Source organism: Oppia nitens, unplaced genomic scaffold (assembly GCF_028296485.1).
Source record: "Oppia nitens isolate AA-2021 unplaced genomic scaffold, nextdenovo-longstitch-racon4-pilon3 scaffold41_pilon_pilon_pilon, whole genome shotgun sequence".
Lineage (NCBI taxonomy): Eukaryota > Metazoa > Arthropoda > Arachnida > Sarcoptiformes > Oppiidae > Oppia > Oppia nitens.
In genome coordinates, this window is record NW_026533223.1 from 15,001 (window position 1) to 41,126 (window position 26,126).

The 26,126-nt window shown below is 30.3% G+C and overlaps 5 protein-coding genes and 1 non-coding gene across 6 annotated transcripts; 3 read left to right on the plus strand and 3 right to left on the minus strand.

Annotated features, from left to right (window-relative positions):
* Nucleotides 1-26: 26 nt before the first annotated feature.
* Nucleotides 27-180, minus strand: LOC128959152 (5.8S ribosomal RNA). Its single transcript, XR_008484578.1, has one exon. It is a non-coding gene; the product is annotated as a 5.8S ribosomal RNA (ribosomal RNA).
* A 7,458-nt stretch (nucleotides 181-7,638) lies between these two features.
* Nucleotides 7,639-9,638, plus strand: LOC128959095 (cytochrome P450 3A7-like). Its single transcript, XM_054305037.1, has 3 exons — nucleotides 7,639-7,700; nucleotides 7,884-8,033; nucleotides 8,189-9,638. Exons 1-3 carry the CDS (start codon nucleotides 7,639-7,641, stop codon nucleotides 9,636-9,638), a joined length of 1,662 nt encoding a protein of 553 aa, XP_054161012.1.
* A 1,106-nt stretch (nucleotides 9,639-10,744) lies between these two features.
* On the plus strand, nucleotides 10,745-14,556 carry LOC128959096 (cytochrome P450 3A4-like; the record flags this gene model as incomplete). Its single annotated transcript, XM_054305039.1, has 4 exons — nucleotides 10,745-10,797; nucleotides 10,955-11,104; nucleotides 11,820-12,496; nucleotides 13,841-14,556. Coding segments are annotated over exons 1-4 (1,596 nt in total), but the record flags the coding sequence as incomplete, so codon positions are not given.
* A 613-nt stretch (nucleotides 14,557-15,169) lies between these two features.
* LOC128959097 (cytochrome P450 3A41-like) lies at nucleotides 15,170-17,741 on the minus strand. The gene is made up of 3 exons (XM_054305040.1): nucleotides 17,693-17,741; nucleotides 17,404-17,559; nucleotides 15,170-16,523 (listed from the first exon to the last, which is right to left on the minus strand). Exon 3 carries the CDS (start codon nucleotides 16,493-16,495, stop codon nucleotides 15,170-15,172), a length of 1,326 nt encoding a protein of 441 aa, XP_054161015.1. The 5' UTR covers nucleotides 16,496-16,523; nucleotides 17,404-17,559; nucleotides 17,693-17,741.
* Nucleotides 17,742-18,827: 1,086 nt separating this feature from the next.
* On the plus strand, nucleotides 18,828-20,466 carry LOC128959098 (cytochrome P450 3A18-like). The gene is made up of 3 exons (XM_054305041.1): nucleotides 18,828-18,966; nucleotides 19,038-19,545; nucleotides 19,630-20,466. Exons 2-3 carry the CDS (start codon nucleotides 19,066-19,068, stop codon nucleotides 20,464-20,466), a joined length of 1,317 nt encoding a protein of 438 aa, XP_054161016.1. The 5' UTR covers nucleotides 18,828-18,966; nucleotides 19,038-19,065.
* Nucleotides 20,467-21,965: 1,499 nt separating this feature from the next.
* On the minus strand, nucleotides 21,966-24,264 carry LOC128959099 (ATP-binding cassette subfamily G member 4-like). Its single transcript, XM_054305042.1, has 2 exons — nucleotides 23,557-24,264; nucleotides 21,966-23,478 (listed from the first exon to the last, which is right to left on the minus strand). The coding sequence occupies exons 1-2, from the start codon at nucleotides 24,225-24,227 to the stop codon at nucleotides 21,966-21,968; spliced, it is 2,184 nt and encodes a 727-aa protein (XP_054161017.1). The 5' UTR covers nucleotides 24,228-24,264.
* Nucleotides 24,265-26,126: the final 1,862 nt, after the last annotated feature.

The window sequence follows — 26,126 nt, forward strand, 5'->3', positions numbered from 1 at the left end:
CTTTTACTATGTTTTTATTATGTTAACGACCCTCAGACAAACGAAGCCCCGGGAAAGACCCGAGGCTGCAATATGCGTTCGAAAATCAAGTGCTCGGCGTGTCCTGCATTTCACACCGCTTATCGCAGCTAGCTGCGTTCTTCATCGACCAGCGAACCGAGTGATCCACCGTTTGCAGTTGTACTGCACATTGTGTTTTTATCAATTGTTATCAAAGGCACAAGTTTTTCAACTTAAAGCGCACACACAAGTCAAGTCTTTACGGCATTGCTTACGATCATAGACCGCTCACAATAATTAAGCCTAGCGACAGTCTTTGGGCGCACCCTATGACTATCACTCTGTAGCCCGACTTTGACGCCGATAGCGACAAAGTGCTCACACTTTGACGGTGTGTAGGCATTGCTCAGATTAGACACCTCATGACTTGTCTTGTGTTTTTTGCAGACAAACACCGGTACTAAAGTGTTCATATTCAGTGGTGATCGGTCGCTCTCATACACAACACCTAACAGTTACACTGTTGTTGTTGTTGTTGTGTACCTTGTGATCACCTATGAACGGTTATGTACCGTTTGGGATATGTTTGCCGCTTATCTATCGATTGAGCGACTTTTGCGTTCAACAAATTGCCGTTTGTGTATGAGTTAAACTCTACAACATACGGTAATGATCCTTCCGCAGGTTCACCTACGGAAACCTTGTTACGACTTTTACTTCCTCTAAATGTTCAAGTTTGGGCATCTTTCCGAGCACAGCGCTGCCACTACAAGAGCAGCTGCACCGGCCAGTCCGAAGACCTCACTAAAACATTCAATCGGTAGTAGCGACGGGCGGTGTGTACAAAGGGCAGGGACGTAATCAACGCGAGCTAATGACTCGCGCTTACTGGGAATTCCTCGTTCAAGGGGAATAATTACAATCCCCTATCCCAATCACGAAGAAGGTTCATTGGGTTCCCCACTCTTGACAGAGTAGGTTTTTGAATGCACGCTGATCACTTCAGTGTAGCGCGCGTGCGGCCCCGGACATCTAAGGGCATCACAGACCTGTTATTGCTCTGTTTCGTGCGGTTGAAACACCGCCTGTCCCTCTAAGAAGTGTTGTCGACGTTATAAGTCGGCAATCTATTTAGTAGGCTAGAGTCTCGTTCGTTATCGGAATTAACCAGACAAATCACTCCACCAACTAAGAACGGCCATGCACCACCACCCACTGAATCAAGAAAGAGCTCTCAATCTGTCAATCCTTCCAGTGTCCGGGCCGGGTGAGTTTTCCCGTGTTGAGTCAAATTAAGCCGCAGGCTACCTACTAAAACTAAACTGGTTTTATTTGGTGTTATTTACTGTATTTAAGACAACAAAAAAAATTACAAAACCAATTGTTTAAACAAAACTAATTAGCAATTAATTTGTATATAAATTAATTTTTGTTAATAGTTTAAAATCAAAATTTAATTTTACTTATAGAGTAATCAAATAAAAATTTGTTTATTTCTATTAAATTACATTATATACACACTTTTATATTATAATGTAAATTATTTTTAGTTTTAAATTTAATTATTTCTTTTATATATATATATAATTAAAACATTAGTAAATTATAATAATTGTCAATAATATTTTATTAAAAATTATTTTTGTGTCAAATTTAATATTTATTTTTTTAATTTGTGAAAAAAACAGTTTTAAAGTACATAATGTATAGTAGTTTTTAAAATTATAAAATCTAATATATATATGTGATGTTAAAGTTGCATAATAATATTATTTTTTTTAATATTTTCAAAATTTAATATATTTTTATTTATCATACATTTAATATGAAATATTATATCATTTTTTATCAAAATAAACAACAAATAAATTGTTTGATTATATTATACACACACACATAATGTATTATTACCGTATAATACAGTACTATACAATAATAATTAAATATCATATATTTATAAATTTACTGTAATATTATTTTTTTTTATTAATATAATTATTTAAAAAAATGTAATCTTTATAATTTTGGTACAATAATAATTATAATTAAACATAAATCATCAAATTTTAATACAAATAATTATCAATGATTATCTTATAATATTAATCATCCCTGTTAATAATTAATCACTAAATTATTATACATAAGTATTTAAAAAATATATAATATATATATATATATATATATATATATATATATATATATTTCATATGTGGAGAAAATTGGTTAATTGTATTGTAAATTAGTGTTAATAATTAAAAATATCTAATTTTATCATTTTTTATTAATTAAGTATTATAAATATAAATTATATTCAACATTATAAGCATTATAAACATTATAATTTACATCAATTTTATTTTGTAAACTTTTTTTTTTAACTGCTATGCAATGTTTAGTTAAATATGTTAATTAATTAATTAATAATAAGCACTACATTAGTGACTACTGTTAAAAGATTAAATATTTTCGCATTATTTCCCATAACATTCAACATATATGGGTTAAATAGATAATTATATAAAAAAACACACAATTTAAAGTGTCAATCACTAATCAATAAGCTATAATCACTACCAAAATAAAACATTACTACTATTATTATTTACCGGTTACTACCTATTTGTTTCAATTATATTTACCGTATTTAAACACTTGATGGCTACCATCTACTGAACTCCTGTAACCAATAAGCAAATGTTTGACAAGTTTTGTACGGATCAGTAAATGTTGTCTAATATAATCATCAGTTGTATGAGTAGATCCATTGGGCGATAGACAGACATCGGTCAGATGTGCCAACTGTCCCATAGCTTGGATCGATAACTCAGTGATGGACAGACTGTAACATTTGATATGCTGTAGTCGCGGAAGATTGAGATGAATATTACGAAAAAACTGGTCACTGATTACCCGATATTTGTATAGCCGAAGTGTCAAATGTGTCAAACGGAACAATTGTTTTAGCGAATCGCTGGTCAGTATTAAATGCTGATTGAATCGGTTATAACAATCCAGCGATAATCGTCTCAATTCGGGCGACAATTGTTCATTGATGGACAAAATTATCTGATTTAAGTCAGTCGGCGATCGTTTACATGTATAGCTAAACTCTGTCAGCTGACGACACCGGCGGCCAATTGTTTTGAACAATTCAACGATCTCATTGGTACCGAAATCACCCGGCAATCTAATGGCCAATCGTTTCAATTGTTGCATTTGCGATAAACCCGATATCATTGTCTTGAAGTTGTAGTCATTTTCAAGTTTATTCGCCAACAGATTCATTGATCGCATTTGTTGGCCATAATTGGCCATAAATTTTGTAAATAATTTCATTGAATTGTTATCCAGTTTTAAGGTAAATGATTGGACAGTTTTCGGCAATGAATTGGACTTATTGTCGCCAATTATAACATTCAAATCAAGATTTTCTTCCCGTATATTGATGTCCAATGTCTTTAAATTTGTAAAACTAGCCAAACATTTATGAAACAATTGATGGCTACCATTGATACGTTTGCCGTTAATCGTCAATGACTGTAATTGTTGACCAAATCGTCGCCGAAATAAATCAAATGCTTGACCATAACTATTATCTAAGATATCATTTCTATGATTCAGACTAATTGATGTCAATCGGTAACAGTATTTCCGATTATTTAGTAGATTAAAGTAATCGCCAGTAAATTCATAACCATTTATACTGATTGTTATAATAGTTGGACATAATTTCAAAATCAATTCAAACAAATTCAATGTTTGTTTTCGATTATCAATGGACTTATAGTTATCGCCAAACAATTTCATCAATAGTTTCCTATCAAATATGAGATCAGTTTCCGTATTGAATATCAATGCCGACCACTGTTTGGATACCGATCGCAGTCTTAAGCGGTCATCGATTGGCAGATAAGTTAGCAATAGTTGACACAAATCATCGCCGAAACGATCGAACGAATCCTTCGGTCTTATTATTGCTGTTGTTGTGGTCATTGTCTTCAGTTATCTAACTTTTTATGTCTTTAAATAGTTTTTTTTTTTTTGATTTTTTATTTCGATATTTATTTAATAATTTATTTTTCAATGAATTAAAAACTATCAGAAATAAATTGTTTATTATTATTATTATTATTATATAAAAATTTAAATCAAATTTTAATTACAATCAATACTTACATTAATTTATTTATAATTATTTTTTTGAAAACTGAAAATTATATTTAAGTTTACAATCACTGATCTATCAATACATTAATACAAATATTTATTTAAAACATTATAATAAACAATCAATTAATTAATTTCAAACTATATTTAAAAGTTATACAAAGTTATTGATTGATTTTAACTTTAATTAACTAATAATTAACTAAATAATAATTAATTAATAAATATATCAATACAACCAACAAAAACAACAATAAAAATCAAACAAACATTTCAATTATATTTACAGTTTAAAAGTTTTTATATACAGTATTAATATGTTTTTATATGTTTAATACCTAATAGATGTGTGGCTTATAATTTAACATAACTACAGTATTATAGATAGAGATACCCATTAACTATAGTTTATTTGTATAATATATATATATATATTAATATATATATATTAATATATATATATTAATATATATATATTTAAATATATTTAAATATCTATAATTCATCTATAATTTTATAATTCCTATATTATCGGTGACAACAAAATTAATTAAAATTTCAGGTAATTATTATTTAAGACTATTTTTTTAGATATTACACTAATATAATAACTGTATATATTAATTATTGATAATTTAGTTAATTATCATATTATTATTTTTTATTTTAGTTAATTAGTCAATTAGTAAGTTTTATTAATTAATATTATTAAAAAAAAATAATTCATTTGTAATATATTTTTTGTGTTTTGAATATAAAAAATAAATAATAGATATATTTTTTTTGTTATAAAATTTAATTTGAAATAATAGTAATAATATTAATTAATTAAATTTATTATTAAAGGTTTATAAGGGTTTAATTATTTTGTATTTAAAGTTAAAATATTAATTAATCAATAATTTTATTGACGTATTAATGTATGTAATGTAAATATATCTAATTATTTATATTATATATATAATATTAACTATTATTTGATTATACAGATGATATAGAAATCATATTATTGTTTTTTTATTAATTAATTAATTTTTAATTTATATTTGAAAAATATTTGTATAAGGCGTTGTTCACATATTACGTTCGCAGTTTTTAAAAAATCTAGACCCCCTCCCCCCCTATGTTCGCAATTGTTCGCATGTAATGATATTTAAAAATTACGTTCGCATGTCCTTAACCCCCCCACCATTTAAATAAATATTTTATAAAATTATTTTAACTTTTAAAATAATCAAATAATAAAATAAATTAATATTATTCAAAAGTCATATATTTATTCAAAATTAGTTATTAAACCGTTTATCAAAGGATTAAGTTTACTCAAAATTAATCCCTTAAATTCATTCATTATTTAAATGCGAACGTTCTTATAGACTTTACCCCCCTCCCCCCTCGTTCGCAAATGTTCGCTTTATAATCAGGGTTTTAAGGAAATAAATTAGTGTCATAGCAATGCCCAAAATAGATGCCATAAATGCCTGGCATTTTTGGAGATTTATTTTATTTGTCTGCCATTAATAATTGCTAATAAGTAATTATATTTCATAAAAAGAATTTAATATTTTTAGTGTGTTAATTAAATTTACAATTTATATACTTATTTCCAATGATATTATCATTTAATTAAAGGTAGATAAAAAACAAAAATACAAACATTTATATTGATAAAACAATTTATTATAAATTAATTAATAATTTTTTTTTCAAAAAAAACCCTGATTATAATACAGTATATAATTACTTAAAATATAGTATAATTACTTGAAATTGATTATTACTGGGTAATTGATATTTCAGATAACACTTATAAAGTTCATATAAAAATCATAAATGTCAAACAAAAAAAAAGTGCCTGATATATTAGACAACCGTAATAACTCATAAAAAAGCCAATAATTTTAACTTTCAATCGCCATGGTTACTAAACCCACTACCTAGTTTGCCATGGGCAAATGCGCCCGGTCGGTTACGGTAAGTTTAATAATGTTTAGTCATTAATAATAATTAAAAACAAAGAAAAAATGTTTTTTAAACATTATTAGTTATATTAATTTACTATATTTTCTAATAACATATTCAGTATAATTAATATATGAATAAATATAATTTTATATAATCTATAATCAAAAAAAAAAATTCCTTATAGAAAATGGTCGACTTGTTGGCCAATAAAACATAGGGTTCGGCAAACTTAGCTACCCGTCCAWCGATTAACACTASCACCCGATCCGAGTCTCTCACACTGTTTCTCTCACTGTCTCTCTCTCTCTCTCTCTCTCTCTCTCTYTCTCTCTCTTKTCTCTCTCTTTCTCTCTCTTTCTCTCTCTCTCTCTCTCTCTCTCTCTCTTCTCTCTCTCTTTCTCTCTCTCTTCTCTCTCTCTTTCTCTCTCTTTCTCTCTCTTTCTCTCTCTCTCTCTCTCTCTCTCTCTCTCTCTCTCTCTCTCTCTCTCTCTCTCTCTCTCTCTCTCTCTCTCTCTCTCTCTCTCTCTCTCTCTCTCTTTCTCTCCTTCTCTTTCTCTCCTTCTCTTTCTCTCCTTCTCTCTCTCCTCTCTCTCTCCTTCTCTCTCTCTTTCTCTCTCTCTCTTCTCTCTCTCTCTCTTTCTCTCTCTTTCTCTCCTTCTCTTTCTCTCCTTCTCTCTCTCCTCTCTCTCTCTCCTTCTCTCTCTCTTCTCTCTCTCTTTCTCTCTCTCTCTCTCTCTCTTTCTCTCTCTTTCTCTCCTTCTCTTTCTCTCTCTCTCTCTCTCTCCTCTCTCTCTCTCTCTCTCTCTCTCTCTCTCTGTCTCTCTCTCTCACTCTCTCTCTCTCTCTCTCTCTCTTTCTCTCCTTCTCTTCTCTCTCTCTCTCTCTCTCTCTCTCTCTCTCTCTCTCTCTCTCTCTCTCTCTCTCTCTCCTCTCTCTCTCTTTCTCTCTCTCTCTCTCTCTCTCTCTCTCTCTCTCTCTCTCTCTCTCTCTCTCTCTCTCTCTCTCTCTCTCTCTCTCTCTCTCTTCTTTTTCTCTCTCTCTCTCTCTCTYTCTCTCTSTCTCTCTCTCTCTCTCTCTCTCTCTCTCTCTATGTCTCTCATATTTCTTTACATTTATTGCTGACTAATAATATTTATTTTGCACTTAATATTATCAAAAAAAACAATTTACATTCTTTAAACATTAGTTATTATAAATACAAACTCATTATTAAGTTATAAATTTTTTCAGAATAACTTTAAATATTAATTCAAAAAATAAAAATAGTTAACATTAAAAAAATTTTTATACTAACACTTATATTGTTTTGAGAATCAGTTAAAGTATAAACAATAAAATATTTAATTTTTAGACATTTTTTTTAGTTAGTTATTATCAATATTTTCAATTAAGAATAATAGTTATAATACTATAAAGTTTTTTACTAATTGATTAGTTTTTATATATAAATAAATATTTATTTAAAATATAAAAAATTAATTTGAATATTTGATTTTTAAAAAAATGTTTTATTTTTGGTCATTAATTTTGCCATTTTTAACAGCAGTAATCATTTATCTATATTTGTAAGTATTTGTATTAATTTTTTTTATTATTTTAAATAAAAATATTAACTCTTAAACTTTTTTTTTAAACATTTATATTGATATTATAATTATCAAAATTATACATAACTACAATAATTATTATATATTTAACAACATATACATACATATATACTATATAATATATATATATCTATAATTTAGGTCATGGAAGCGTACGTACAGCTACTGGAGCTCTCGTGGCATACCTGGCCCGACACCCCTGCCTATTGTCGGCAATCTGATGGCAACATTTATTAAGCCCTATGTCTATGAAAGTAGCAAATGGTATACAAAATATGGACCATTAATCGGGTAATTAGTTTTTTTTTGTTGACTAAACATACATATATATAAAACTATACTTTTATATCCATACAATCCATACAATAAACTTTATTATATATATTAATCTATATATATATATATATATATATATATATATATATATATATATATATATGTTTTAGTGTCTATCGTTTCGATAAACCGGAACTACTGATATCCGATCCGGAACTCATCAAACAGGTTATGGTTAAAGATTTCCAATCGTTTCGCAATCGGCGGCCAATTAAACGGCGAATCAACTCACGATTCGGTAAAATGTTGCCCAACTTGCGTGACGACGAGTGGCGCCGTATGCGAAACATACTGAACCCGGTGTTTACTACACGCAAACTGAAACTGATGGTCGGCCTACTGGACGAATGTTGTACAAGATTTATGGATAACCTGGAGAAGACAATCGCCGAAACGGGACCCAAAATCAACATCAAGATAACAATGAAAGACCTGTCGCTGGATATGATATCCAGTGCCGCATTGGGCACTCGTATCGATATCTATAGCAATCCTAACCATCAGTTCCTGCGCAACGTTCACCGTATTATAGCTTTTCCTACTTATCAGATGTGTTTGCTAACACTGTTTCCCACACTATCGGGACTGGTATTCAAAACGATCAAATGGTTTGTCAAAGAGCCGCTACCCGACCAATACTTCTATGATTTTTTGCTAAAGATTATACAAAACAGACAGTCGTCGGGTGTGAGGCGTAACGATTTATTGCAGATACTTTGCGACATCAAAACGGGTAACAATAGTAGTAGTAGTAGTAGTAGTAGTAGTAGTAGTAGTGATACGGCTACTACCGGTGCAGCCGCTGTTTCGGCTAAAGAGCCGAAAGAGTTGGACAGTATTGAAGAATCTGAACGACAACAACATCCAGGGATTTATGGCGACGAATCCTATCTGAAATCCGATACAAATAAGACATTTATAGCTCAGCTAACGGATGAAGAAATTTTTAGCCAATGTTTTGTCTTTTTCTTTGCCGATTTCGATACGTTGGCCTCGACTGTGGCCAACATGTTCTACGAGCTGGCACTACAGCCGGATATTCAGCGCCGACTTCGGGAAGAGTGCCGACAGGCTATACAAGCCGACGGGTCGATTGATTACGAAACACTGATGGCATTGCCCTATTTGGATGCCTGTCTATCGGAAACCATACGCATGTATCCGACCAGCGGTGTCATACCCAGGGAGGCCATGGAAGACGTAGTACTGGGCGACACAGGTATCACTATAACGAAAGGCATGATAGTGGACACACCGGTCTATCCTCTACATCACGATCCGAAATATTTCCCGAATCCATATCGCTATACGCCCGACCGATTTATCGGCGAAAATCGTGACCAAATCAAACCGTACGCCTATCTGCCGTTCGGTGCCGGCCCCCGGCACTGTATCGGTATGCGGTTTGCACTGTTGGAGGCCAAACTCGGTATGACTCGTATACTGCAGCGTTTCGAGTTTTATAGGGTATCCGAGACTACAGTTCCCGTCAAGTTTCGGTCGCATCCCGAGGTCCTAATGACCGAACCGGTGATTATCGGTGTCAAGAAAATTAATTAGACAACAACAAAAAAATTTCAATTATTATTTTATTTTGTTTGATTTTTTAGACTAAATGCACTAAATGTCTGTATATTTATTAATTATACATAATTTAGTTAATTATATAAAAAATATTTTTTAGTTAATTAGTAAAATTAGTAAATTTTTATTAACTAATATAATTCAAAATTATATATTTGTTTTTTAATCTGTTTCAAAATTATATGTTTTTTTTGTGTGTTTTGAAAAATAAAAATTTTAATTCAAATAAATAATATATATTATATATTAATTTAAATTTAAACAATTGCATTTGAAATAATAATAGTAGTAATAATATTAACTAATAAAAAAAAATATTTTATGAAATATTTCAAGGGTTTAATCACTCTAATTGAATATTCAATAAATTTAATTGACGTATTAAATATATAATATGATAATATTAATCAATTTTTTAGGTATTTGAAAAATTTATAAAAATCATTGTAAAACATCATTATATTAAATAAAATAAAAAACTGATGACTTTTATTACTATAAGTTATTTATTTATTTTTTTTGATAAGAATTTCAAAAATTATTGTATTTTTTTTATTTGTTAATATAATATATTAATATTTTAATTATATAAAAGTTTCATAGATTTGATATTACATTAGATTGATATGATTTTTTTATTGTTGCATTTCATATGACTTATTAATTATTGTTTTATGTAAATTATATATATATATATATAAATAATTTGTTTGTTAACATTTTTTTTTTTGATAAAAGTATTTGACTTGTAATTTAATATATTATAAAGTTTTATTAATTGCAATAAAAAAATTGTTAGATTATGCTAATTTGGACATTGATACTTAGTAGTTTATTGAAAAAAATACAATTTTATACTATAAGTATACTATAAAAAAAAAATTATAGAAATTTAATAACAATTTTTTTTATACAAAATATTATATCATTTATACTTTTTTTTATATATCTTAGTTGAAAAAATATTTTATTTTTTAAAATCAAAAACTATCAACTATTTGTTTAGCTATAGAATATATATTTTATTTATTTATTTTTTAAAATTTAACATTTAATTAAATATATATATATATACAGAAAACATGGATATAATTACATTATCCGTAGTGGTTATCATCTTAATTATAATTTATAAGTAAGTTATTATATATATATATTAATAAATATTGTAATTAACTATTTTATGATTAAATAATTTTATTATTATTTAAAAAAACTAATTTAATTTTTATAAATATTAATGCAAAAAAATAATTAATAAATTATATATATATATATATATTGTTGTTTAGATATCTAAATCGCAATTTTAACTATTGGACTAAATATGGTATACGTGGACCCAAACCGTATCCGATTGTCGGAAATATCTATCAATTGCTTCGTATACCACATAATATTCATCAACAGGTTTGGCATAAAAAATATGGCAAAATCTATGGGTTTGTTATGAATTTAATTAATTACTTTATTTAACTATATCTATCACCAAATTTTTTTTTAAAATTTAGAAAATTAATTATAGAATTTTTAATTCATTATTTTATGTTTTTAACTTTAGTCTAGACTCTAGACTCTAGAGTCTAGAGGGTCTCTAACCCTGGAGGTTATTTTTTTGACCCTGATTATTTTTCAGATACTAAAATTTTAAATTATTATTATAATACTATACTAAACTGTATTAGCTTTTTAAATTTTAGCTATTTTAGTATATAAATAGATTTTTTTTTTTAAATATTTTTAGGTATTTACTGTTTTAAATATTTAAAAAATTTATACACAAATTATTTAAATAAAAAAAATCTATTTATTTTTTTAGTATAATTATATGTAAAATATTTGTTTGACCCTGATTATTTTTCAGATACTAAAATTTTAAATTATTATTATAATACTATACTAAACTGTATTAGCTTTTTAGATTTTAGCTATTTTAGTATATAAATAGATTTTTTTTAAAAATATTTTTAGGTATTTACTGTTTTAAATATTAAAAAATTTATACACAAATTATTCAAATAAAAAAAATCTATTTTTTTAATACTTGTAATTATATGTAAAATATTTATTATTTTTTTAAAATCAAATGTTAAAATTATTATTATTTCTTAATTAATTAATTATTTTTAATAAAATATTTTTTTCATTATCTAACAGTATATATATGTCCGATGAACCTATTTTACGTATAAGTGATCCCCAACTGATTAAGACATTGTTTGTCAAAGATTTCGGCCAATTTGTTGACCGCAAACTCTACGGTCCAAACAATCCGATTATATCGAAAAGTCTGGCCGAAGCTTCCGGCGACCAATGGCGCCGTATTCGGTCAATAGTTTCGCCAACGTTTTCGTCGGCCAAAATGAAACTAATGTATCCGATTATCGGCGACTGTGTCCACGATTTTATCGGCCATTTAGATTCAATCATAACCGATACAAACGCCAATACCATTGATGCCCGCGTTATCAATGCCAAGAAAGAGTTCGGTTCGCTGGCCATGGATGTCATCGCGCGGACAGCTTTCGGTATTAAGTGCTATCCGTACGGCAATAGTGGTCCCGAGAATCCGTTTGTTAGCAATGCTCGGGTAATACTGGAGTATACTTTGGCCCGGTTTTTGATTAACGTATTTATGCCCGACTGGGCCTATAAACTGATGTTGGGATCGATTGAGACCCGAATCAAAGGATTTTTCTTTTCGTTTATACGGAATGTTTTGGCCGAAAGGCGGCAATCGATGGTCAGACACAACGATTTTGTACAGTTGCTTATGGATGCCGACAGCGGTTATGGCGATGCCATGGATTATATGGACACTAATCAGTTACAAGGTTTATATATATTAATATATCATATAATCTCAATATATATATATATAACTTATTATTTCATATTTTTTTGAGAAAAACTCAAATTAATACTAAAATTTTCTATAATATTCTATAATTTTTTTTTTCTAGTCTAGACTAGTCTAGTATTTTTTTAATAAATTTTTTAAATATATATATATACAGTATATATATTTTTAAAAATTTTAGTCAAGTATTTTTCCACTATAAATATCATAAAATAGCAAATTTAATTAGAGATGCAAAATTTTTTTATATAGAGGCGGTCAAATGATTTTGCGTTTTGAGTTTTTCATAGATCATATTATATAAAAAATGTAAATAAAAAGACGTTATTTATGACTATTATATATTTATTAGATGAATATTTCAATTATATAAATAATTCTAAAATGAAAATTTTAATATATCGACTAGTAATCGAAATAATCAATTTTCAATATAAACTTACAATACAAACTATAAACAAATTATAAACAATATAAATCATATTACAATAGTGTGATATTATAATTTATATTAAAATTCTATTATTTCGAAAACTAGTCGATATATTAAAATTTTCATTTTAGAATTATTTATATAATTGAAATATTCATCTAATAAATATATAATAGTCATAAATAACGTCTTTTTTATTTAGACTGTTTTATATAATATGATCTATGAAAAACTCAAAACGCAAAATCATTTGACCGCCTCTATATAAAACTTATTATTTCATATTTTTGAGAAATACTCAATTTAATTAAAATTAAATGTCTTGTACTTTTTATAAATTTTTTAAATATATATATATATATTAATGTTAGTCAAGTATTTTTCACTAAAATATCATAAAATAGCAAATTTAATTATAGATTCAAAATATTTTATAAGAGGCGATTCACATATCAAGTTCGCACATTTTAAGAAATCTAGACCCCATCACTCCCCTATGTTTGCAATTGTTTGCATGTAGTTATTTTTTAAAAAATTACGTTCGCATGTCCCTAAACGGTAACCCCCACCCCCCGCCCGCCACTTTAAAAAATAAAATATTTAAATCTAAAGCTCTACCCTCCCATAAAACTCGCTCACAAAAGTTCGTTTTGGCCAACCCCCCCCCCCCCCCACTCCCCTCTAGTGCGAACATAACATGTGAACTACCCCTAATGTATAAATATAATCCTAAACCTAATAATTATTAATTAAATATTAATTTTTATAGTAAATTACTTTTAGATTTTTATAGAGTTTTAATAATAATAATAATAATACTTTTATGCTAATACATAGTAAACAAATTATCAATTTTTTTTATAAAAAAAATATAATAAAATATAGGTTCCGATGAACAGGAAGCTAATCGGCGGACACTGGACTTCAAAGTGGCCAACAAAAAGCTCAGTGAGGACGAGATTGTGGCCCAGGCTATGGTGTTTATGGTGGCCGCCTATGAAACAACATCGACTGCACTGACGTTCACTATCTACGAGTTGGCACTGAATCCGCGGGCCCAACAAAAACTGTACGCTGAGGTCACTGAAGCGTTTAACACCGCCGGCACTGATAGTACGGAAAGGCCGGCCACTGGCCAACAACAACTAGACTACGAGACATGTCTGCAACTGCCCTATTTGGACGCCTGTATATCCGAGTCGTTGAGACTGCACTCACCTAATCAGGGTCTGCAACGAGTGGCCGCTACCGACTATACCATACCCGGTACCGATATTCATCTGCCGCGTGGCCAACACATCGAGATACCCGTGTCGGCCATACACCTGAACGAAGAATACTATACGCACGCCAATAGCTACATACCCGAGCGTTTTATGCCCGACAAGCGTCATCTGATTAAGCCGTATACCTATATGCCCTTTGGTGTCGGTCCCCGTAATTGTATAGCCATGCGATTTGCACTGTTAGAAGTGAAAACATGTCTGGCTTATTTGGTTGATAAATATAAATTTCTACCCGTCCCCGAAACGGATGTTCCCCTGAAATACGATAAAACCTTGACACTGGTACAGCCTAAACGTGTAATTGTTAAATTAGAAAAACGATCAAAAAATTAAATTAATTAATTGTTTTTTGATTATACTAGACTGACCAACCATTTTATTTTTTAGTAAACCTGTATAAAATATATTGAATTTTATTGTATATAAAATATTATAGTCAACTATGTTAACCTGTATTTAAATAACTATATATATACTATAAAATAAGAAAAATTAAGTTTATATATATATTATAATTATATAAAAAGTTGAAATTTAGTTTTTTTTTTATTTTATTTTAGATATGGACAATTTTTAAAAATTATTTATTTTATATAATATTTAAACTGTTTAATAAAAAATACAAGCAATTTAATTTACTAACAAAATTTAATTCATAGTTATTTTATACTTTTATTAATTAGTTTCACATATTTTTTAAAACTGTATATTACATTATACAGGTGGCACCTGTATGGGTGGTCAGTCTAGATTAAACAATGTTTTTATTTTTTTTGGGGGGGGGGGAGAAAAATATTTTTTATTATTATTATTTTATTATCCAATAATTTTTGTTGTTGTTGTTTAGTTTAAAAAAATCTCAATTTAAAAAAAAAAAAAAAATAATTTATWTATTTATATTTAAACTCAAAAAAATAAATAATAATTTTTACGCCACATATTTGATGCCCAATTTAATTGGCGAAACTGTAACGGCTTCGGGATTATTATGATAGACGGGCGGAACAGTTGTGTCGATAAGTCTATAAAACTCATACTTCCGTATCAATCGACACAATACTAGTTTTAGTTGCATTTGTGAGAACCGTTTGGCTATACACTGTCGCGGTCCGATACCGTAGGCCAGATAGGTATAGGGGTTAATATTTGATGATAGGTTTTCTGGCATAAACCTGTCCGGGTCGAACAGTTCAGGTTCCGGGTAATGGCTAGAGTTATGGTGCAATGCATGGACAGGTATGTTGACTATCTGGTTTTTTGGCATCATAATACCGGTGGTGGTGGTGCTACCGGTGCTGCCCAGTACCGTATCTTTGCTGACACTACGGGATAGGCGATAGAATACCGGGTATTTGCGATGAACTTCCAGTAGGAACGCCTCAAGATATACCAGTTTGTCTAAACTGTTGACATCGATGGTATCACTGGCATTGTCATCATCACCACAACCATCGCCACCACCACCAATGGTAGTGTTGATCTCATTGCGTAGCCGGTCCTGGATATCGGGATTCACTGCCAGCTCATACAAACCAAATCCTAGTGCAGTAAACATCGACCGGAAGTTCCAGAACGGGAACGTAAATAACTGCCAAACGTTTTCCTGTTCGGTAAGTCGGTCCTCGTCGGGAATCACGTTGTCGTCGACCACCGACTGTACCAGTGGTTCACCAAAACTGTTATGTTTACGCAAATCCATGAATAGCTGTAGAAAATCGTTACCTCGACTACCGTTACGATCCCGTTGTGTAATCTCGCGGTTCAGGTAATCCAGAAAATATTTGTCGTGTGTGTGGACACACAGTTTGATAGCTCGGGATATTTTTTCGGTTAGTTTCGGGAATAGTGTTACTATCAGATACATGGGTAGCAGACATTGGGTTAGCCGACGGGTACCTTCGGTAAACTCGGGCGATACTCGGGTACCGAACACAGTCCAGGCCATAGTGTCCAGAATCAGGACACGTAGGGACTGTTCGATATCAATCTCGTTGTCTTTATCGGTGATTCGCTTATTCCATGTTTCAATCAGTTTATCGCAACAGTCGTTGATTTTCGGGACAATTTTCAGTTCATTTTTCAGTGTAAATACCCGTTTGTAGTTGCGATGCATACGTTCCCAATCCCGTCCCGTTAGTGCCGGCAGTATGTATGAGAAACTACTTCTAACGTCTATGGCTGGCGGACGTCGGTCGGCAAATGAGCCGAATCGGGTGTCAAGTATTTGTTTGATTAGTTCCGGATCGCTGACCATCAGCTCCGGGTCGCTGTTTCGGTAGATTCTGATAAATAACAATATTATTATTATTATTAAGTTTTTTTGTTTGTTTGATGTTATGCTTAATTTGATTATATAAATAAAAAAATTATTTATTTATTTTCAAATAAGTATATTTAGTGACTATAATGTAAATATATAACTAAAATATATGTATATATAAATTATCAAAAGTTAAATCTATAGTGAGTTAGTGAGTCAAGAGAGAGACAGAGAGAGAGACAGAGAGAGACAGAGAGAGACAGAGAGAGAGACAGAGAGAGAGAGACAGAGAGAGAGAGASAGAGAGAKAGAGAGAGAGAGAGACAGAGAGAGACAGAGAGAGACAGAGAGAGACAGAGAGAGACAGAGAGAGACAGAGAGAGACAGAGAGAGACAGAGAGAGAGAGAGAGAGAGACAGAGAGAGACAGAGAGAGAGAGAGAGAGAGAGAGACAGAGAGAGACAGAGAGAGACAGAGAGAGACAGAGAGAGACAGAGAGAGAGAGAGACAGAGAGAGACAGAGAGAGACAGAGAGAGACAGAGAGAGACAGAGAGAGACAGAGAGAGACAGAGAGAGACAGAGAGAGACAGAGAGAGACAGAGAGAGACAGAGAGAGACAGAGAGAGACAGAGAGAGACAGAGAGAGACAGAGAGAGAGACAGAGAGAGACAGAGAGAGAGAGAGAGACAGAGAGAGAGAGAGAGAGAGAGAGAGACAGAGAGAGAGAGAGAGAGAGTTTTAGACAGAGAGAKAGACAGAGAGAGAGAGAGAAATATAAATGTATATTAATATTTCAATTATATACTATACCTGTATATATATTGTTATATATAAATATTAATAATAATAAAATATAATAATGTATTATATATTGTATAATATTTAATAATATAATACACACCCGAATACCGTTCCATACTTTCGGCACCAATCACTGTCCAATTTAGTCAATGGCTTCAAATATGTGGCCAAAATATTGCCAAATATAGGTATGGGCTCAGGACCATCAATGCCACGATTTTTCCAATAGGATAGCGAACCGGATAGTAAACATTTTCTACAATAAACAAACAAACAAAAAATTAATTCAAATTAATAAACATGGTCAATTTAAAAAAAATCATTAAAACTATAATAAATAGTATAAACTTATTTATAAACTAAAATATCTAAAAAATATTTATATTTACTTTAATATAAATAGAGAAACAAATGTAATTATTATATAAACAATTAAAATTAACATGTTAGTTTTTTTTAATATTGAATTTCAATTCAATTTTAAAATTTAAAAAAATGTAATAAACTTATAATAATAAAAAACTTATTTTTCAAAATTTTTAGGATAGCTTATTAAAATATATATAACATTAAAATAAACAAACAAACAAAAAATTAAATTATTTTGTATATATATCATACATATCAATGTATATTAAAATACACTTATTATCCTATAAGACAAATAAAACTTAAAATATTTAAAGTATTATTATTATTATTATTAAACATGACAATTAATTTTTTGTTGTTGTTGCTATACTAAAAAAATTAAATGTAATGTAATATAATTTTTAGGATAGCTTATTAAAATATATATATAACATTAAAATATTATTAAATATGTCAATAAAAATATCATTTTATTATTTAATGTGTTATTTATTTTTTTAAATACAGTTAGATTTAGCCATTTTAAAAAACTAGATTTATGTCAATCAATAATTTTAAAAATTAAAAATCTTAATAATTATAATTATATATAACTTATTAATCTATTAACAAAATAACAATTTCATTAAAAAAATATAAAAAAAACTTCAAAATACTAATATTAAATGTAAAAAAATAATAATTTTTTTTTTGAAGGAATTAGATAATTAAAATTCTTAACAAAAAAAATATGTATTTTTTATAAAACTATTTTTTTAGTCATTATATATTATGATTAGGCAAAAAAATTTTTTTTTTTATTATACACTATTGTATTTATTGAATTTTAGCATTTTATTTTGATTATTATTTAAAAATTAACAACTAATACATGTATTTAATTTAGAATTTAGAAATATTTTTAAAGTATTGATTTAATAAAAACTTTTTTAATAAGACTATCCAAAAAAAAAAAATAAAAATAAAATAACAAAAATGTTTATATATTTATTTTTCGTAACTATATTACTATCAATTGTTAGTTGGATTTATTGGTATTTATATTTTAATTTTATTTATTTTTTTGTATTATATTTAAAAAAAGACTAATAAAAAATATTTTAATTAATTAATTTTGTTGTCGGTATGTATGTATGTATAGGTCATGGCTCAAAACCTACAGCTACTGGTGCTCACTTGGCGTAACCGGACCGACACCGTTACCATTCTATGGCAATCTATTGAACTATTTTCCCAAACCATTACATATTAAGACACTGGAGTGGTCAGAAAAATATGGACCAATTTTCGGGTACATAACTAAACTTAATTAACTAGTTTTAACATAATAACTATAATAATAATAATAATAATTTTCAATAGAGTTTACCGATACGATCGGCCGGAACTGATGCTAAGCGATGCCGAACTGGTCAAAGAGGTAATGATAGCCAAGTTTAACGCCTTCCGCAATAGACGGCCACTCGGCGGCCAATACAAGAAAGTGCTGACCGAAGGTCTGCTTAATCTACGGGACGACGAGTGGCGCCAAATGCGAGCCATACTGTCGCCGGCATTCACTACAAACCGTTTGCGTCAATGGCTACCAGTGCTCAACCAGTGTTGCGACGATTTTCTGGATCGATCGCTGAAGCCGATGGCCGACCAGTCTATGGACGTACCGTTGAACGATGTGGCCAGAGATGTGGCACTGGATATGATTATGCGTACGGCGTTCAGTAAGCGTGTGGACGGTCTGTACGATACGCCGAAAGCCCGGTTCGCCACAACAGCCTATCGGGTACCGCAGGTCAACATTGTCCGGCAGYTGCTTACGGCAGTGGCGCCCAGTTTGGCGCCCAAATTGTTTGTCGTTAAACAATATTTGCTGGTAATAGACATACTAGTATACTGTATATAATTGATTCAATACAAAAAAAAATTAAATTGTTTTATAATCTAATTTTTTTTTAAGGCACTGGTAGGCAAAGTACCCGACTTTTATTTTGCACACGTATTTACCGAAATCATACAGGAGCGTATGGCCAGCCAGAAACAGTGTACCGATTTGCTACAAGTGCTGATTGATTGGCGAGAAAATACAAACACCGATAATAAACTTAGCGACGATAGTATGTCATCATCGGCGACGACGTCCAGGGTTTCGGCGCCAACCGGTGTTGTTGGCCGTCGGCTAACCTTCGAGGAGATCTATAGCCAGTGTTTTGTCTTTTTTTTCGGCAATATTGTCTCCCAGACATCAAACATTGCGTTCATACTGTACGAGTTGGCCGTAAATACCAAAGTACAGGATAGGCTCAGACGGGAAACACGCAAATTGATTGCTAATAATCATAAGGACGTGGACTACGAAGCACTGGTCAAACACCGATATCTGGACGCCTGTATAGCCGAAGCATTGCGCAAATACTGTGTRTCGGCCATATCGCGTGTGGCCACCGAAGACACCCAATTAGGCGATCGGGCCATCGAAAAGGGTACCGTAATTGATATACAACTCTACGCTATGCATCACAACGAACACTATTTCCCGGATCCCGACCGTTACAATCCCGACCGGTTTCTCGTCGATGATCTGGTCAAACCCTATACATACCTGGCCTTTGGTGCCGGTCCGCGCAATTGTATTGCCCAACGGGTGGCACTGTTGCAGATCAAAGTACTGATCGTACGAGTGGTACAAACCTATCGATTGGTTCGGGTTTCCAGGACTACGGTTCCCGTTGTTATGAAGTCTAATCTCGAAGAACTTCATACGGAAGAGTTGTTTATAGGTTTAGAAAAAATATAAATAACTTTTTTTTTATTTTAATTATTATTATTTAATTTCATTGCATAATAAAGTTATGTTTATTTTTAAAAAAAAAAATAAGTTTATCAATTGAATTAAATAATTATTTTATCTATTGATAATTTATTAGTTATTTAGCTAGGTTAAATATTAATGCAATGTAAATATAAATTGTTTTATTTGTAAAAAAAAAATTTAAAAAAAATTAAATATCTGTTTAATGTAATCTTTTTTTTTTTTGAATTTATTAACTAAAAAAAAATTTGAAGTTTATTTTACACATTATAGTATTTTATAAATAACTGTTTTTAAGTATCTGAATTCTATATGTCCTACCGTCCGTCAGTCCGTCATTTGATTGAATTTTGTTGAAAGTTTGACTTTTCATATTTGAATTTAGCATCAAAAATAAGGTATAGGGGATTAGCATTAAAATTTTGATATCTTTTCGGGAACATAGAGAAAATGGCGGCCAAAGTACAAAAAATTGAAAATAATATTTATAGTATAAATTTGAATAAAACATCAAAAATAAGATATAGGGGATTAATATAAAAAATATCTTTAAGAACATATATAAAATGGCGGGCAAAGTAAAAAAAATTTTAATTTAATGTTTAATTGTTAGATTTGAATTAAGCATCGAAAATAAGTTAGCATAGAATTGAATTAGCATACAAATTTTTATATCTTAAAGAAGATAGAAAAAATGAAGGTTGAATTAATACTTTTTAAATTCAAGTTAAATTTAGAGTAAATATAATAATTTATTTGAATTATTTTATACCCTGCTTGACTAAAGTTAAGTTTAATTTGTCATACTAAATCATTTGATATCCCATATTACTAAAGTTGAGCTTATTTTGTCATACTGTATCATTTGTTACCCAACATGACTAAATTTGAGTTTATTTTGTCATACTGTATCATTTGATACCTCACATGACTACTAATTTTTATAAGTTACGATATAACTGTTATTACTACAAACTAATGGTTATCAAAATATTTATGATATTCAAGTTTATTTTATGGAAATGATTTCGAGCATTTTCAACTGGTTAACTCTGATTAGGAGTTCGTATGGAAATGCTTTCTAGCATTCTCAACTGGTTATATATAAATATATATTTAAAATTACGTTATTTATTTTTCAATAAATTTTTTGTAAAAAATAAATAATTAAAACTTAGTTATAAACAATTTGGTAAAAATTTTTAATTTTTTCTTATAATTATAAATATACATATAGTATCCTAATTATAGTTTTTATTAAAAAAATACAGTACATTAAAAATTATTTTTTTTTTAAATTTATTAATACTAAAAATATATATAGTTTTAACTATAGTATAGTTACATACATATACACACAGTTTGTACATAAAATTATTAAAAATATTATTAAAAAAATTTTTAAATAATTAAAAAAACATTATATGAGAGAAAATTATTTATTAAATTTTTTTTTATTTTAAAAAAATAATTATAAATTAAATTTATTTTTTCAAGTTTGCCTGATATGACAGTACAAAATAGGCCAGAATTCTGGCCACTATTGTATAGACAATCATAACTATTAGATCAATATAAAAGTCATCTTCGGTGACACCGAAACCTTGTAAGACAAGCGACGGATTACTTTTGTAATAACTGTCCGACAAGTGTTCAAACTTTGCGGTAATGTTGTCCATAACACCCGAATCGTGTATACAACCCATAACCGAGACTATATCGTTGCCGAAAGTTTGTTTCAGATCTGTTAATGTAATTTCTTTCACTGGTTCGCACCTATCGAAACCATATATGGTTAGTATCAGGGTTTCGAAACCCAGTCTAAAATAGGACAGGTATGTAAACGGACGTATAATTTCCGGTAGACTATTAATCCTGACCAACAGGCCGGTAAACAGGACTAACGGTATCTGAAATATGGCTCCGGTTATGGCCGCAGCGTTTACATTGTTGACAAACGATGCGCCGACAATGAAGCCGATACTGTCGGCCAGCAATGCAATTATCAATACTATAGCCACAAAATACAGGTATCGCCAGAGCACCAGTAGCTGAGCAGTTATCAGATAGGATAGGATACCGAATATCAGTGGGAAAACAATATTGGGCAACAAATTGACAATCATTTTGGCCACAAAATACGACCCGACACTATACCAGCCGTTGAAATATTCTTTAACAAATACGCCCACTTCCAGGGGTAGGGTCAATATGGTTGGCATTATGGTACTGAACGATACAAATACCAGTGCAAAAAATAGGAAACCAAAGTTAAGCATCGATGATTTTTTCGGATCAGCTAACAATAGTTGATCAAAATTCTGGACCATTTCCAGTATTTGGGATGTATTTTGTTTGGAACAGCCGTCGGACGTACCGATACTGGCATTATAGTACAGTAACGATATCAAGGCCAGTATGGCTACACTCGAGATAGTCCTGAGCCAGTAGTCGGTCGGATCTCTGAACGATATCAGTAGCGATCGCTTGAATAGTATCCATGTTTTCGACAGTTCCCGACTTTTTTTCTGTTTCCTGGATTTTCGGCCAATTTTCGTAATCTTGACACTCGTATCGATCAGATAGTCGTTGAGTTTTTGTTTTTTCTGTTCGTCGGCCAGTTTGTTGATAATATCGACGCCGTGATCACCGCTGGCTATTTCGGTTATATAATCGGCCGGATTGTGATATTGGGGACACTGTAGATCGAAACTATTGAGATAATCCAGTAGTTTACTGGACGGCCCGTTGTATATACATTTGCCTTCCAGTGATAGTATGTATAAGTGATCGAAACACGAGAGGATACGGGCGGTCGGCTGATGTATGGACGCAGCGATGGCTATCGGTTCTTCATTGCGCGACAATTTGCGTAATAGGGTTACACATTGTAGACATGAGACCGAATCCAGACCACTGGTCGGCTCGTCTAACATGAGTATCGACGGCGAAGATATCAGTTCAAGTGCTATTGACAATCGTTTTTGTTGTCCGCCACTAAAAAAATCGGTAAAAATTCGGTTTTTTAGTTTATATAACAAATTAGATCTAAAAATGTCATCAAAAAAACCATACCTGCATTGGCCGACCCTAACGTTTGAGCAGTTTTCAAGACCCAGATTATAGATCAAAGTACGGACCAAATTATGATGATATGTACTGTCGGGTAGTCTTATTAGTAGATCTTCATCGGGAAATGTCGTAGCATTATATACGTTGTCGTTGTCGTCGATGAGACGAACTTTTACTAAACTATTCATCTGATAGTTCTTCAGTTTTGATGCAAACAATAGGGTTTCTTCGACAGTCAAATGTGGTACCAGTGCTTCGTTCTGTGAATTGTAGGCTAGTTTGACATTTTTGGTCGAACCGTTGACAATGATATCGCCGGTTACGCCGATACGCCGCCGACCGGCCAGACATTCGATGAACGTTGTCTTACCGGCACCGCTCGGACCGATGATAGCCGTCAGTTGACCCGAACAGATACGGCCGCTTAAGTCGCGTAATAATTTTGTCTGAGTTTTTTCCCAGAATTTTAATCTATGGGAATAACTGGCGATAGTATAGGACAGTTGACTCCATATCAGTTCAAAACCTTTATTAGGCTTTCCGTTTGCGGACACTTTTATCGATCGGGTGATCACTTTAACTTCGGTTAGTAGACTACCGTTTGTTTCATTTGATTTCAATAGTTTAGTGGACTGTTGTTGTTGATGGCTGTCCAACACAGACATGTTAGACATAGTTGTCTTTTTAACCAAACAAACAAAAAAATAAGTTTAAAATAAGTTTAAAAATAATGTCCAATAATGTTAATACACTTTACAAAAATTATTATATAATAATTTTTAAGTTTCAACAAACAAACAAACGAGAAAAATGTTATCAAATTATTTAAATAAATTAAATAATAATTAAAAAAATCATTAAAATGGATGAATGAGATAAACTTGAAAATTAAAAAAATTATTTCTTAAGGATAAAACTTTTCAAATAATACTCTAATTTAACATTATATTGATATTAACTGTAGTATTGAAATATACATATAGTATAGTATACTGTAATAAAATAAATTACAAATTATCCTAAAAAAAAAAAATGTTTTATGTGTTTCAATAGTCGATGGGATAGTAAAGTCGATGGGATTATGTTATTAAATAAAAATTATTATAATTATTATTATTATTATTATTGAAATATGATGTCTAAACTTGACATCAATTTTTAGTAGTAGTCATATGTATTTTAAAACAGTTAGTTAGTGAATCACAAACAACTTGATTGCATTAATAATAATAATTAATTTAAATTAAATTAAAATTAAAAACTCCTGTTTTGACATCACTTTTTGATCGGGTTTTCAGTAATATTATTATTATTATTATTATAGATACGACTCCTTCGGTTCGGATCTCCGGAATGTCTTTGCCATTCATCCACAGAGTTTTCCTTCACTTTCTGTTTCTTTTTATTTCTCTCTTTCTTTTGATTTTTTTTTTAAATTTTTGCTTTCAATTTAAGTGTATGTAATAATGCAAGAGTGGTAAGAGAGTGGCGATCATTGGATTAGCATAACTTGTTTGACACAAACCTGATGGTCGACCTTCACATCCAAAAGCAACCACTTGTCGATCGTATCGATTAATGACTTTTCTCTCTCTCTTCTCTCTCTCTCTCTCTCTTTCTCTCTCTCTCTCTCTCTCTCTCTCTCTCTCTCTCTCTCTATCTATCTMTCTCTCWCTCACTCACTCACTCACTCACTCACTCACTCACTCACTCACTCACTCTCTCACTCACTCTCTCTCTCACTCACTCACTCACTCACTCACTCACTCACTCACTCACTCACTCACTCACTCACTCTCTCTCTCTTTCTCTTTCTCTTTCTCTTTCTCTTTCTCTTTCTCTCTCTCTMTCTCTCTCTCTCTCTCTCTCTCTCTCTCTCTCTCTCTCTCTCTCTCTCTCTMTCTCTCTCTCTCTCTCTCTCTCTCTCTCTCTCTCTCTCTCTCTCTCTCTCTCTCTCTCTAATCAAATACCTAACTACAGTGTGTGTGTGTGTATATATATGTCCACTTATTTATTTTAAATATATCTTTTATATTTACAGTAAATACTGTATATATTACTGTATATATATATTCAGTGAGTATTTTAAGTGATGCTTTCAAAACAAGTCTGCAATCATTTCAAAAAATCAAATAAATCATTAGTAATATTCCCTTGAAATTATCAATTTGTTTATAAATATTTCAATTAATTTTTAAAAATTTCTAATTTATATAAATAATATATCAATATAGTCTATATATATATATATATATATATATATATATATATATATATATATATATATATATACTGGTATATACTTGTATATATTGTTTGTATATAATATACTGTATATATATATGTATATACTATATAAATATATTTAGCTATATATATAAATTTATAATTGAATTTGTACTGAATTTTACAATACAGTACTTATAAATACAATATAGTTTTTATGTACTTATATATATAAAAATTTTAATATTAATTTAAATAATAAATTAAAACTATTATACAGTATATTACAGTAATAAGTAATGTAAAAAATTCACGACAAATTCAATTCAATTTGTTTTTAAGTATTC